The following is a 14833-nucleotide window of genomic DNA, read 5'->3' on the forward strand; positions in this document are numbered from 1 at the left end:
TGGGCAGGCGAGCAACTTGCCCCAGGCCTTGCAGCTGGCCGGGCACTCGCAGCATCAAGCCTTCTAGCTCCAGAAGTCAAAGCCGTTCTCAGCCCCCTGCCAGCATCCTGTATGTGGCCTGAGAAGCGGCCACCTCTTCCTGTTCCCAGGGAAAGAAGACACCGATAAGAAACCTGGGCGGGCTTCACTGAACATGTGTGTGTGTTCAAATTCGGACTCACCAGTGCGTCCAGAAAAAAGCGAGGCTGTGGGCTCTCCTGACCGATCCTCCGGGCAGGCAGAACAGGGGCAGCTGGCACTGGTCCCTCCCCTCCAGGCCCAAGCCCACCCCTGTCACGTGGTCTCCAGGAGGCTGGTTCAGTCGCATCCCTAAGGGAGATACATCCCTATGGGAGAGGCTGTTGGAGGTGCTTGTTTCGTCCCTCTTATCATTTCTAAAGGTGTACGTGTCACCAAAAGCTTAAGTCCATGAACGCTTGGAGCTCTCTTCATGTGCTTTGAGATCACAGGTGAATCATTTACGAAGCCACCCCCTGCAGACGGTAGATCTTATCCCCAGGCTGTGAGACCACCGAAGGGTTGTGGGAAAGGGCAGGGAAGGGCTGCACCCCTGACCTCTGACCTCAGTTCTCCCCTTGCAGGTTCGGCTTCGTCTTCAACAAGTCTGAGCCTGCCGTTCACAAAGTCGACCTGGAAACCCTGATGCTCCTCAAGACGGTGGGGCTGCGGCGGCAGGGCTGCCTGCCCCAGGCCATGGCCCACACCCACCTGGGCGGCCACTTCTTCGTGCAGTGCCGACAGGCCCGGGCCACCTCTGCTGCTGCTGCTCAGCTGCTGATCGACAGTGTCACGGACTCCGTGGTCGGCCCCAACGGCGACGTGACCGGCACCCCACACACGTCGCCCGATGGGCGCTTCGTCGTCAGCGCCGCCGCGGCCAGCCGCCAGCTGCAGGTGCAGGAGGTCACCCTGCGGGGGGAGATCCGGACCCTGTACAAGCTGAAAGTGAGCCAGGGCGTCTCCGACGTGGCATTCCAGCGTTCCTTCTCCCACGGCAACCAGTACTACGTCTATGCCACACTGGAGAGGGGGCCGGAGCTGCTGTTGGTGGAGCTGTCCTCCGGGAAGGTGGGCGTGCTGAAGAACTTCAAGGAGCCACCCTCAGGGCCAACCCAGCCCTGGGGAGGGCCCCGCAGGGTCGTGCGGGGCAGCGGGCTGTTCGGACAGTACCTCCTCACGCCAGCCCAGGGGTCCCTGTTTCTCATCAACGGGCGACAGAACGCGCTGCGGTGTGAGGTGTCGGGCATACAGGGGGGGACCACAGCCGTGTGGGTGGGCGAGGTATGAAGGAGGCCAGCGCAGAGCCCGGGCCACCGAGCCCCACCTCGTCCTGACCCCACAGCCCCCAGCAGGTGCCCTGTACATTTTTACAGACAAAAGCAAAACCTGTATTCGCTTTGTGGTTCAACACTGGTCTCCTTGCAAGTTTCCCAGTCTAAGGTGTGCGCTGCTAACCAGGTTGGGGTTTTCTCATCAGAAAGTAGGAGGTCTGCCTCCAGCTATGACAGGAAGCCAGGCTGCTGTGTAGAGGAGCCACTTCTGGGCCCAGCCACCTGAGTGTGACCTGGGGACGCTGTGGAACCGGAAGCTCCTGCTTTCCAGGCGGACGCCTCCGCCAGCTGCCTTTGCACAGTCATCCTTCTTTCCACGGGATCCGGCCAGGCTGCACCTGCCCGGGGTGGCCTGGAACCCGGTCTGGAAATGCAGGCCCACTGGGGCTGGGGCTCCCCTCCTGGCACGAGAGCCACGCCTGCCCCCGCTCTGCACCTTTATCCTCCTTCGCGGCTGCTTCCTGCTTCCCTTTCCACTGGACCTGTAAGCCTGAGAGAGAGCCAACAAGACCGCAGCTTGTGGGATGGGGAAATCACTCACTTTATTTTGGAAATTTTGATTAAAAAATAATTTTTTATAATCTCAAATGCTAGTACGCAGAAAGACGCTGTCCGAGGCCCAGCTCTGTTTGTCCCTGCCTTAGACCGTGTCCCTGAGAGTCACCGCCCCACGTCCCCCAGCCGGAAGAACACAGCCATCGAGACTAACTGTCCTCTGCAACACTGACACCCCACGTGCAGGTCAGGCCGACACATTGAGAAAGACTCCGTTCTGGGCTGGGACCCTGAGAGACCAGGACAAAGCCCATGTGCCTGCTCTTCACCACGGAAGGGGGACGTCTGACGGGCCAGGCCCAGGGCTGACGGCGCTCACCCAGTGAGGTGCGGGCGGCCTGCAGCAGACAGAACTCCAGACTCAGCGCTGACACCCCAAGAACACGAGTCGGGTCCCAACAGGCCGCTTCACCTAGCCCTTTCAAAGACCAACTGCCCTCCTGCTTGTGGCCCTGGCACTCGGCTCTGGCAACCCCAGCCCCTCGTCTCCTCACAGCACGGTCAGCGCGGTGAGGGTTTTCGCAGGGGTGTATTCTGACACGTGGGCTTCCGCCCCGGCAGCCCACACTCCAGAACGCCGAATCAGAGGTACGCAGGCCGGTTGTTATGCTACCAAGTCGTCCCCAGTGTCTCAGGCTGTGGTGAGCCATCAGAAGTCCCAGCCACCCAGCCCTGGGAAGACAGCCTGTGTCGAAGAACCTCAGCAAGGACGGGGCTCCCCGGGCTCTCAGGGCGTCCCTTCCCTTCTCACATCAGTGGCCAGAACACCCTGGTAGCGCTGCTGGCTCAAAGGGTCACTTTTCAAGCCACCTGGAGTTGAAGCAGTGGTCCCATCACAGACACCTTAGTTAGGTGCACCCCCTTCACCTGCCCCGAGGTGGCCATGATGCTCCTGTGCCACTGAGAGCGGCCCTTTTCGGAGAAAGGAAGGCACCGGCTCCGCCTCGCTCTGCATCCACGTGGCCACCTTTCATCCCCACCTGGCCGCCCAACGCGCCTGTGCCCACCGCCTCCTGAGCTCGGCCAGTCTTACGGGGTGGCATACACTTGTTCCCCACAACTTCCGGGTGTGTGCCTAGACGTGTGCGTTCACATTTCAGATTTTTTTAAAGGTACAGTAGGTAGATACAGAGTGAGGAGACTGACTTCAGAAGCCTAATACTCAGTTTGACAGCCGCTGGGATGGATGGATCTCATCATTTCTTTTTATTCTTGCCTCAAACTCTGGACATGTTTACTTCCAAACTCCCACTTTTATCACCGAAATTGCCCAACTTTCAGGAACGTCACCCTTTGGAAAAATCTGAACTGTGGCAGTCCCTGGGAGAAAAGTCTCTGAGCCCACCTGCGGGAGAGCCCACTGGGTGCCAACCCCAAACGCTGGCCCCTCTGGGTCCCAGCCGGATTCCTGAAAGGAGATCAAACCGGTCCTAACTGGCCTTCCAAACTGGGCCTGACTTCTGCCGCATCTGCCCCCTTCCCCCTCTCCCTCCGGTGTCTAAGTGTGCCTGAAAGCACCCCACGTCTCATCATCCTCGCTGTGCAGCTGCGAGAGCCGGCCAGCATCAGCCTCAGACGCTGGGAACTGGGCAGAGCAGTCACAGGCCTGAGAACTGAAATTCGCAAGCCCACGAAGGCCTGCAGGTAAATGGCTCTGATCAGAACTGCGTGTGTGGGAGGAAGAGGAAAGGCTCGCCAGGGGAAGTGGCTGACAGACTCCATTTGAAAGCAACTGGGGTGAGATGTCATCACAACAGGTGGGACCTGAGGCAGAGCCAGCCACCTAAGAACACAAAAGGTCACCTAACCACTAACACTTTGCATTCAAGAAATATTCATTTAACCAAAAGAATCACCAGAGAAGCCACTCATCTGATGAACTCAGTATTCTAATATTACTGAATTTTGAAAATTAATTTCACAAAAATTTAATAGATTTTTTTCAGAATAACAAACACAAATAATCTATATCTGTGGTGATATTAAGGCTTGGGAATGGGCCCTCATTCTCCTGCCCCCATGAGCCCACAGGGAGGTTCTGGGTCCAAAGGCCCACCCAGCTCCCCCCGTGAGTGGCGGCCGGAAGAGGGATCAGGCTGTGTGGACTTTCTGCACAAGCGGGCCTGGGCGTGGGCCATGCACCACATTGCAAATGCCAGGCAGCCCAGCCACCACGCCCCAGCCACTGCCCCAGGTCTCCATGCTAAATCTCAAGTCATTCACAGGCCCTGCTGCTCACCCAGGCCCCTGGAAGTAACCAGGAGAGCCTTCAAAGACGTGGCTGGAGCCAGCCACACTACCAAGCTTCAGGCGCTTCAGTCTCCGGGTGGCATCACCAGACACAGCAGCTCAGGCCCTGCCACCCCTGCCCCAACCCACCCCCTCCTCCCCTCCCCGCAGAAAAGGGCTCCCGCTCCAGGCAGGTGCCCAGGAGGACAGCTCTCAACCCCTCACAGAGCAAAGTAGCGCCTGCTGCCCTGGAGGATGGTCCAGCTGAGGTTGCTGGTGGGAGCGGCCTGGTGGTCGGCCTCTCAGAGCCCCAACCTCTGGCTTTCTGTTGACCAAGAACTGTGAACTAAAGGCGACTTCAGAACTGAGATGTGAAACGATTCAACCTGGATATATTTTTCTACAAGGGGCTAAAGAGCAATCAGGTGAATTCTCAGAATGGGTTTTGTCCAGGTACCACGGACGCCAAACCATCTTCACCGCCAAACCCCACGGCTCACTCCTTTCGATCCCCCTCCAGGAGAAGTGACTCTGCACCCACCCCGCTCCTGCACGTCCGCCAATCTACCTCGCATTTCCTCCCTGCACCCAGCACCGCCAGAGCGCTGCCCCCACGCCAGGAGGCCAGACCCGAGACGTGGATGTGGATAAAGACGATGCTGACATGAAGTCCTTAGCCGTCCTCCCCTACCCAGAAGCCAGCCCCTGCTCCAGGTGCGGTCAGAACCCATGGTTCGCTGCCCCTTGCTGCCCAGAATCACAGTCCCAAACACTTGCTTGCAGCCCTATGGAGTTAGGTGACCGAGACTAGCGAGAACACTGAACCTCAGGAAAGGCAGCTGTCACCACACAGAAGCTGTCCATGACAGCAGAGACGGCGACATCTGAGCCGAGCCTCATCCCCGAGAGGACCAGAGCCACACCTCCTTCCCTCCCTCCACTTCTGTTTCATTCTCTGCTTTTCCCGCTTCTTCTCTATGCCTTGAGCCTCCTGCTCCTACAATTCAAGAGGCACCTGACTTCACCGCCACACCAGCCCCCGGTGGCTTTTGCCCATGCTGCGTCCTTGCTTTGGGGTGCAAGTAAGAAGTCACTCAGAGGGTCAGACGCCACTACTTCTTTCCTCCCAGACTGGCATGTAGGCAAAGCAGTTGTTTTGTTTTTTCCAAGAAAGTCACTAGCTGCCTTGGTTTCCCTCCAAAATCATAGCAATCACAGGACCAAGATGCTTTAAAAATTTGAGGGGAAAAATACACAGTACCTACCCTCAGGGTGTGAGTGCAAGACCCCAAACACCTGGTACAGTACAGCCCACCTCCTCCTCTGGTCTACTGGGTTGCCAGGTCACCGCGGGGTCGAGCATCTGCCCTGGGCCTGCAGGCCTTCTCTGGCCAGCTCAGAACAGCCAGCGAAGCTACAGGCAGCAAGTGAGAATGTAACCAAACAACATGTGAAAGTATGGGAAGCACAGGGAGAGCGGGGATCGGCCTCCAAAATCCACAGCAAGGCATCCTAACCAGTGCCGGAGTACTGAGCATGTGCTACTGTTTGTTTGCAAAGCTACAATTCACACACCTGTCTTTTGGAGCTCACCTTAACTCACCGGGAGCCATCCCTTTCCCCACAGCCCCAAGAATGGGCCATGACCCAGAGGGCCTAGAGGGCTGAGCCTGCACTCTGCAAAGCAATAACTGTTGACTCGCCCCAGCCCCGAGCCAGGGGGCACAGCACTGTGGTGGGGGCCGCAGGCTGCTGCCTTTTGGGGGGCCTCTTCAAGGTCAGAGCTCCATTTCCAAGGAAAGGCAGCCAGGGCTGGCTGCTTAGGGGGTCCCAGAGCCCTTGAAGGAGAAAAGGTCCTAAATCTAAACCTTCGCCCACTGCCTGGCATGGCACCTGCCACAGGTTTAAGAGCTGTGGGTCCCTTGCTACATCAGCTGCTTCAGAGATGTGAGGAACAACCAGTCTGCAAGGCCCCAGGGCCATAGTCCCACCACCCGCCCTGCCCTGCCCCTCCCTGGCCCGGCCCAAGGTGCCCTGCCTTCCCAGTGGCTCCCTCTTCCTGGAGGCCGTATGAGATGACCTAAAAGCAGAACTGGGCATGGAGTTTTGCTCACACACGCACGCTTACTGTAGTCTAGCTGAATGACCCCCGAGATGCGAAGTCACACACCCGCCATTTGTCCTGGGAAGAGCCTCAGCTCACCCCGCCTCAGAAAACGTTCAGCTCTCTCATGTCAAGGCAGATTACATTATTTTCAGCAGTTGTGTAGACACCAAAATATATTTTCTGTAATCACCAGTATTTCGCAAAAGGCCTCCTGTAACTACTATACATGCGGATTTTTCCTTATTTATAAAATATATATAAATTATTTTTAATACATCAACTTTAGTAGAACTTTGTACCGACACCGTACGTGGCATCTGACGTATTACACAGTACTGAACCTGCCCTGTAGCTGCAGTCCGCTTGATACAAAGGTGATTCACAACTTGTCATAAAGGACTGTCACTGTAAATGCTCTTTTGCTGAGGATTTTACAATAAAACTGGAGAAAAGTCAACCTTTCTCTGGCGCCAGTCTGTTGGAGGTTGTACACGTGAGAACTGATTCGGGCAGGACCACTGGGGGGCCATCACAGGTTCATGACACAGGGAACGGCCCTGCTCTGGCCTGGGCAGAGGCAGGCACCTGAGCCCAGAAGTCACCTTTGCCACGTTGAAGTTTTCGCTTCAACAAAATCTGGCTCCAAACTTCCCATCCCCTGCCCTGGCCACCCCCTGAAATTCAGCACAGTGCCCAGACGCGAGTCTGTCCCTGACAGTAAACACTCTTGGTTCTCACCAGGCAGATGTCCTAGCTACTGTGTGGAAGGGGAAAGTGCGTGGTAGCCACCAGGCTACTGGTGAGGAGTACCTACTGTGTGTAGAACCGTGCTAGGTACAGGGACAGAGGGCTGGATAAAGGAGACAGCCCCAGCCCTCAGTGAGCTTCGGGTCCACTGTGACAAGACACTAGTGCGGGCTCTCCAGAAAAACAGAACTGACAGGGTAGGTGTGGGGGTGGGGATGCATGTGTGCAGACAGGGAGAGAGGGAGGTTCAGGTTAAGGAACTGGCTCGTGCAGTTGTGGAGACCAGCAAGTCCCAAACCCGCAGGCTAGGCTGGCAGCGGGAGGACTGACGACGGTCACAGTTCAGGTCCAAAGGCAGGCTGCCATCTGAATCCCCTTCCTCAGAGGAGCTCGGTCTTCCCTCGAGGCCTTCCACTGGGTCGGGGAGGCCCACCCACACTGTGGAGGGTAATCTGCTTCTCTGAAAGGCCGTTGAGTGAAATGTTACTCTCCTTAACCCAAGTGCCTTCACAGGTACATCCTGAATAGTGTTGGCCAGGCACCCACCCGAGTCCCGGGGGCTAGCCAGGCTGGCACACACCATGAGTCATCACAAGGACGTAAACAACGTGCTGCTCGCCCTTTCTCCTGGGGAGGGACCTGCTGTGTGACCGAAGCCCCGCACCTCTGCAGGCTTCACAGGGTGCCCCTCTCTTGTTCGACCACCATTCCCACAGCCAGCTCTGTACCCAGGTCCTGCCCCCCTGCAGCCCAGAGTCTGCAATAGTCAAGTGGACACAGGGCCACCGAGGGGGCCTGCAGGAGCTCCGAGGGGCACACAGGCAGGCTTGGTCGGCAAAAGCTTCCTGGTTAAAGTGATGTGGACGTCGGTGGGGGTGAGAGCTGGCCTGCTGACATGAACAGCCAAAGCGAAGGGCTGACCTGAGAACAGCAAGGACATCGGTACCACAGACATGACAGCCGTGTGGGGGACGGTCACTGCACGCAGCAGGGCCCATGGTACAGAGGCTGCGGGGTGGGGTGCTTTGTTGCTATGGAGACAGAGAGCATCCTTTGGGCTCTGGGCATTGTCCTCCTGGCAGGGTCACTGGGGGCTCAGAGTGTCCAGGCTAAGTGGAGGAAGCCACCAAGAATAGTGCCTTTGTCCACTAGCCTGCACATGGAACCCATGTGCCTCGTAGCTCAGGCACCCAGCCACTCACAACCTGGCATCATTCTGTTCAGGAGGACACCATCCTCAGGGAGCCTGGGAGCCTGTCAGAGAAAAGAGGGAGGAAGCAGTTGCCCAAGGGGAGGCAAGCTGCCAGACGGCCGGGGCTGTGGCGTGGGTCCCTCCCTGAGAGCACAGAACCCCGGAGCCCTGAGGACAGAGAGGAGCTTCCGTCAGGGGCTGCAGGGCAGGACACAAGGCAGGGAGGGTGTCCACACAAGCTGGGACGGCATGGGGAGGGGCGTCCAAACAGGACAGGGAATGAGGTGTTCATATAGGAGGAAGGGAGCTGAGAAATAGTGGGGTGCAAAGACCCCAGGGGGGCCAAGAAGAAAGACTAGACAGGTCGAGGGTCCGACCACCCACCCTGCAGAGCGCTCGTGAGCCAGAAGGGCAGGTGGAGGGCGGCCACCAGGCGGCCCGGAGCCACACTCCCGCGGAGCCAGCTGGCTGTGTCTGCGTCTGAAATTACTACTCAATAAAAATAAAATATTTATGCAGTAATAGGTTATACTTTATGTAAGTCTAGATGGGTACCATCTTTTTGTGTACAAAGATATCTTTATCTGTCCCAAGGAAGTTAGTTTGTTTCCTCAACCCCCACTTCTGCAAGGCCCCTGGCCATGCAAGTTCATCCCCTCAAGCCAGTTTTCTGCCCAAGTGAAACCCTCCAGCTACCAGACAGATGGTGGTCAGCAGTGACCAGCGGTGCCCAGCAGGGACCAGCAGAACTGCCAGGCAGTGCCCTGAGCCACCCAGGAGGAAGGGAGGGGGTGACGCCCCATAGGACCCCCACCATGTGCCATGGGCAGGACACACCCCCCAAACAGACCCACGATGAGACCCTCAGCCCCCCTGCAGCCCCCGAGAGAGCACGAGTCACGGAGCTCCCAGGGAAACTGCAAACAGAGCCACAGCCCTGGGCTTACCCCGCCAGGCTTTGTGAAAACCGCAGAGCAAGCTGGACCAGCGCTCGCTGAGCCACGGCTGGGTGCCCCCATTACTGCTGCTCAGGATGTCACAGAACTCTTGCTGTGTCAGCTTGGTGTTGTAAAACAATACTAGGGGAAAACAGGCCCAAATGGTAACCACTGAATTCTGGGATTATCAGCAGATCTGGTTTACTTCTACGCGTCTGTCGTTTCTGAAATTTCTACACTGAGCTGGGGGCACCATGTTCGCATTAAGAAAAGGAAGCTGACGTTGACACCCACTTGCACCCGCTTGCACCCACTTGCACCCACTTGTGAGTCTCACAGGTGGGGGGCAAGAGCAGGGGCTTCCCACCCACTCCTGCTCCCTTTGGGGCCAGCCAGGGGGAGATACACTCATGTCTTGGGGGGACAGGGGCACTCTGAGGGGGGTGCTCATCCCCCAGGCGGAGGCCATGACCACAGAGCAGAAGGCGCATAATCCTTCCCACCCACTCAAGGAAGAAAAACCAAAAAGGTGAGGACCAGTGGAAAGGTGAGGGGAGCGTTCCCAGCATCCCGCCGGCAGCTCCCCTGGGGGCCGCCCCGGTGAAACACCTTGTCACTTCCATCCTCGGGAACAATGCCAGGCTTCCCTTGCTAAGCACGGGGCAGATGAGATTTCTGTAACAAGTCAGCCCTTAAAAATACTTTCTAGAAAGCTTTTCAGAGGAAATGCCTTACTCAATGCTGAGGAGGTGGAAGAAAGTAAGGACAGGCATGAGAACCCAGAGGTGGAGGCAGGGCCGTGGGGCTGCCGTGTTCCTGGGGCCACTCGCCCACTCAGGCAAACATGGGCTTTCGCCCCAGTGGTCTCCAGGCGGAGGCACCGGACCTTCTCACAGGGACACCCTCTGAGAGTGGGACACCCCGCCCACACACACACACAGAAAGCTGGGGCCTCAAAGGGCCAGGCCCTCAGACTGAGGGCGAACTGGAAGTCAGCAGTTTTTCCCCGCCCAGCCCCAGGGGGTCAGGCAAGTCACCTGAGTGCTGAGGAGAAGGGGGAAGGTCCCCAAGAGTCGCTGTCACATCTGTAGGCTGAACTCAAACCACCCCCACGCTGTCAAAACCCTGAGGCCTTGAGTTCAGGTCGAAGACGCCTCAGCAATGTACAGAGCGGGTAACATGATCACAGGAAAAAATAATGTCGATGGACTTCACTCAGTAGTTTTACTGCTAATAGTATAATTATAGTGTATGTATTACGTATGAGATATATACTATAATATTGACACAGTGTTATTATTATTATTTGTATTTTATATCAAGCTGCATTATGTGTTTAGCAGGATAAAACAAATAAGAAATGGTGTCAATCAAGACAGGAGATTTTGCTGCAGTACTCGTCAACCTCAGACCCTCGGCAGCCTGGAACAACAAGGATTCCCTGCTCGCGCGTGCCCTGTGCCCACGCGGTCAGCGTGCAAGGACTCAGGCTAGTACACACTCCTTCTCAACACATTTGCACCATCACTGGGAATAGGGAAAGAGAATTTAAGCCAGAATCAACAGTTAAATGATCTAGCCTGCAAGTGAAAAAATGCTAATTCTTCTCACAACTCATTAGCCAGAAGTGTCTAAATCCAACCACAGGAAGGCCAGCAAGTTCCTCCTTCAGATGCCCCCGTGGGGCTGAACACAGACTATCGGTGAGCGACATTAAAAACTACCACGAAGCTTGTGTTAACACAAGAAAGAGATACAGGTATGAACTCAAAAAAAGATCATTAAAAACCCTATCATTTAAGAATGGGTTGGAAGTGTCAAGATATGAGGGGGGGATTCAAAAATAATGGAATTTATTTATTAAAAATTGTGTATTCCTTCCAGTTTAAACTTTGGTCACCTTCAAAGTACTCTCCATTTGATGCAATAAGCCTACAGAGACCTTTTCCACTGCTCGAAACAGATTTTGAACTTGTCAATTTCGATGCCTTTTAGTGCTTCTTTCATTTTGTTTCACCTCATCCACACCAGCAAAACCTTTGAGGACTTTTTTCATCCAGGAAATAAAACAAAACAAAAAGTCAGTCGGAGCAAGATAGCAAGATCTGGTGACTAGGGAGGGTGGGGCATGGGGGTCATGCCATTTCGGGTCAAAAACTGCTGAACACTCAGCACAGTGTGGGCAGGTGAGCTCATAAATCACCCATCACAAAATGGGCAAATGCATTGAAAGAGTCTTCAAGAAATTCACTGAAGCCAAACACAGCCTCTCACCACAACACCATCTGGTGCACTGACACAGATGGTGCACTGACACAGATGGGATCCTAGGACACTCACCCAGCGGGGGAAGCCTGTGCTACAAGGGGGCCCGCCCTCTTGTAGAACAATGATAATAATAGAAGATAATTCCAGTTTTGGCGGGGTTCCCCCTCATAAATTTAAGTTTGTCTCCCCAATTCAAACTCTCAGTTTCCAAAAACACAAATTCCTGAAGCTCACTCAAGAACAAGTAGAAAACCTGTATGGCTGGATGTTTATTGAAGAAAACCCCTTCATAATTGGAAATCTTTCCACAAAGAAAATACTAGGCCAAAAAAATATATCGATGTATAGATATCAGGAAAAAAATGACACAGACCAATATCTTTCAAGAAGAAGAACATAGTTCCTTAACAGCAGTCTGACAGTTTCAACCCAAAACTGTCTAAGTGGAATAATACATCATGACCAAGTAGGATTTATCCTAAAATGCAAGATTGGCTTAGCATTTAAAAATCAATCAATGTAATTTTCCATATTAACAGAGGGGAAAATACAACAGAAAAACCCTGTGATTATGCCAATAGAAGCAGGAAAAGAATTTGACGAGCTTCCACACCCAATCATGACATTAATGAAAACCTCTCAGGCCTGGCTGGTGTAGCTCAGCAGATTGAGCTCGGGCCTGTGAACCAGAGGATCGAAATTCGATTCCCAGTCAGGGCACATGCCTGGGTTGCAGGCCAGTTCCCAGCAGGGGATGCACAAGAGGCAACCATACACTGATATTTCTCTCCCTCTCTCCTTCCCTTCCCCTCTAAAGATAAATAAAAAATTTAAAAAAAAACCTCTCAGCACAGCAGAGCGGAGCTCACTAAGCCTGACACCCACAAAACACTCCGCATCCGCATAATAGTTAATGGTGAAAGGCTGACTCCCTTTCTTGGTGGTGAATTATATGTGTCAACCTGGCTGGGCCACGGTGCCCAGGTGCTCGGTCAAACATTATTCTAAATGTTTCTGTGAAGGCAATTTTTTAGGTAAGGTTAACATTTCAGTTGGAGGACTCTGGGTGAAGCAGATGACCCTCTGCCGAGTGGGTGGGCCCCACCCAATCAGTCGAAGGCCCAAATAGGAAATGAGTGAGCTCCCTGGACGGAGCGGGGTTTTCCAGCAGACAGCCTTTGGATTCAATCTCATTCCTGGGTCTCCAGCCTGCCAGCCTCCATGATCCCATGAGCCAGCTCCTGTAGGTAGGTAGGTAGGTAGGTAGAAGGATGGATGGATGAATGGACAGATGGATGGACAGACAGATGGATGGATAGAGTAGAGAAGATAGCTGTTCTGTTGGCACTGTCTCTGGAGAAGCCTGACTCATGCACCTTCCATTAAGATCAGGATGCCAGTCCCCAGTTTCCTGTTTCTCAACGCCAAACCCGCCCCTCTCCCCGCTGCACTGTGATGCTGGAGCTTCAGCTCTGTAGACCTTTCTCTGTGCCAGCTGGCTCAGTGTGCATCATGGTCTACAGGGGGCTCTAGGGGGGCACAGTGAGCCAGCAGTGGCAAGAAGGCCCTTTCCTGATGGAGCCCCTGGCTCCTTCCTCTTTGTTCAGCCGGGAGCCAGAGCCCTGGGGTTTGGAAGACCTGGCAGTGCTCACCCCAGCAGCCCTCACCCACGCCCAGCTGCACCCTCAGGGACCCCAGACCATGTGCCCCTCACCTGGAAGTCACTGTGCAGTGGTCTGTCCAGGGCCCTCAGACCGCACTCTCAGCCCAGAGGCCACTTCTGCTACAGCTCCAGCCCTCGGGGACACACCCCCAGCAGCCGTGTCCCCATCAGGCACAGCTGTGGCCGCTGTCTCCAGCGAGTTTCTGCAGCTCCAGCAGACTGCACGGCCCTCCAGCCCCCATGTCCTCCCCGATGCGCTGGATCTCAGCCTGCGCGTCCCGTTTCAAGCCCTTAGTGCCTTCAACGTTCACTGTTCTGTGTAGGAGTATTTGCAACATTTTCGCACTTGGCACTTGTAGAGCCCATAGCATCCTGCTAAACCTCTCTTAGCAGTTAACCGCTTGATGCTAGTTAGGAATTCTCCCTGTGAACTTCTGCTATTCAAATTGGTATAGATGAGGCCTCCTGATTGGCCCCCGGCTGGTATAAACTGGGAATGAGGTGGCACGAGGGGAAGCCCTCCCCTCACTGATGTTGATGAAGGTAGGAATGCAATTCAGTGAGGGAAAGAGCCCTTTCGGCAAACGGTGCAAGGGCAGTGGACAGCGGAGGCGAAATAAACAAATGAAGAACTGCAGCAGCCTACAGCTCACAACTCACAGAGAAATTGACTCAGAGGAGACCATGGACGTCCATGTAAAAGACAGAACTATAAAACGTTTAGAAAAAAGTAGAAAATCATCAGGCCTAAGTTAAGAGTTCGGTTTTTTACACCTGACACCAAAAGCGTAACCCTTAAAGGGAAATTTGATGTGGTTCAACAAAACTAACATTTGCTCTGTGGTAGGTCCTGTTGAAAAAATAAAAAGACAAGCTACAGGCCAAGAGAAAATATGTGCAAACCACCTACCCAGCAAAGGACTAATATTTAGAAGCTGCGTCGAACCATCTACACCAAAAGTGAAATCACAAGCAATCCTATCAGAAAATGGGCAAACGATAGGAAAATCCTGAAAAGGACGTTTCGCCAGGCAGCGCGCCCTAGGGGAGAGGTGTCCCACAGGCCAAGCCTCCAGGGAAACACGAAGTGGAGGCGCAGTGCAACGCCGCCACGGCCCTGCTGGGATTGCCAGGACTCTCCCCCGCTGCAGTGAAGACACAGCAGCGACACTGAATGCTGCTGAGACGCAGAAACACTGGGTCACTCGGACCCTGCAGGGGCGCCTGTGAAATGGGCAGCGACTCCAGAAAGCCGCTGAGTCCTTTTGGTAAAAGTCTGCATTCCACAGCCCTATGACCCAAACCTCGCGCTCTGGAGCATTTATCCCAGACACAGAGCTTTTCACATAAAAACCATACACAAGTGTTCACAGCAGCGTTAGCCACAACGGACCGAAACTGGAGATAACGCAGATGTTCTTCAAGAGGGGCTGGGGAGCAGACAGACTCTGGCCCGCCCACACCGCGGGATGCACTATGGACACACCGTCCCCTGGAACGAGTCCCCAAAGAGTGACGCTGCGTGAAAGGGTTGCACACCACATGTGCGATCCCATTTGTGTGCGGTTGCATCCCTGAAACTGCAGAATTAGAGAAACTGAGACCAGACTGACGGTTGGCAGGGATTAAAAGGGAGCATGCGGAGGGGCAGGAACTGGGTGTCACTGGAGCAGGACAATGAGGGAAGTCCCTTGTTATTGTCCAGTGGGCTCTGACTCCTGGCAACCCTGCGGATGAGTGATG

General features: G+C 54.7%; 1 protein-coding gene across 1 annotated transcript in view; it reads left to right on the forward strand.

The window, feature by feature from the left end:
* FSTL4 (follistatin like 4) overlaps positions 1–6739 on the forward strand; it is a 354377-nt gene extending 347638 nt beyond the window's left edge. The window contains exon 16 of the mRNA XM_037050468.1: positions 642–6739. Coding sequence (XP_036906363.1) covers positions 642–1347 — 706 coding nt within the window. The 3' untranslated portion in view covers positions 1348–6739. The remainder of the gene's footprint in view (positions 1–641) is intronic.
* The last annotated feature ends 8094 nt before the right edge of the window (positions 6740–14833 follow it).

The sequence above is a fragment of the Sturnira hondurensis genome, unplaced genomic scaffold (genome assembly GCF_014824575.4).
Source record: "Sturnira hondurensis isolate 20B ecotype Veracruz unplaced genomic scaffold, ASM1482457v3 Scaffold0006805, whole genome shotgun sequence".
NCBI lineage: Eukaryota > Metazoa > Chordata > Mammalia > Chiroptera > Phyllostomidae > Sturnira > Sturnira hondurensis.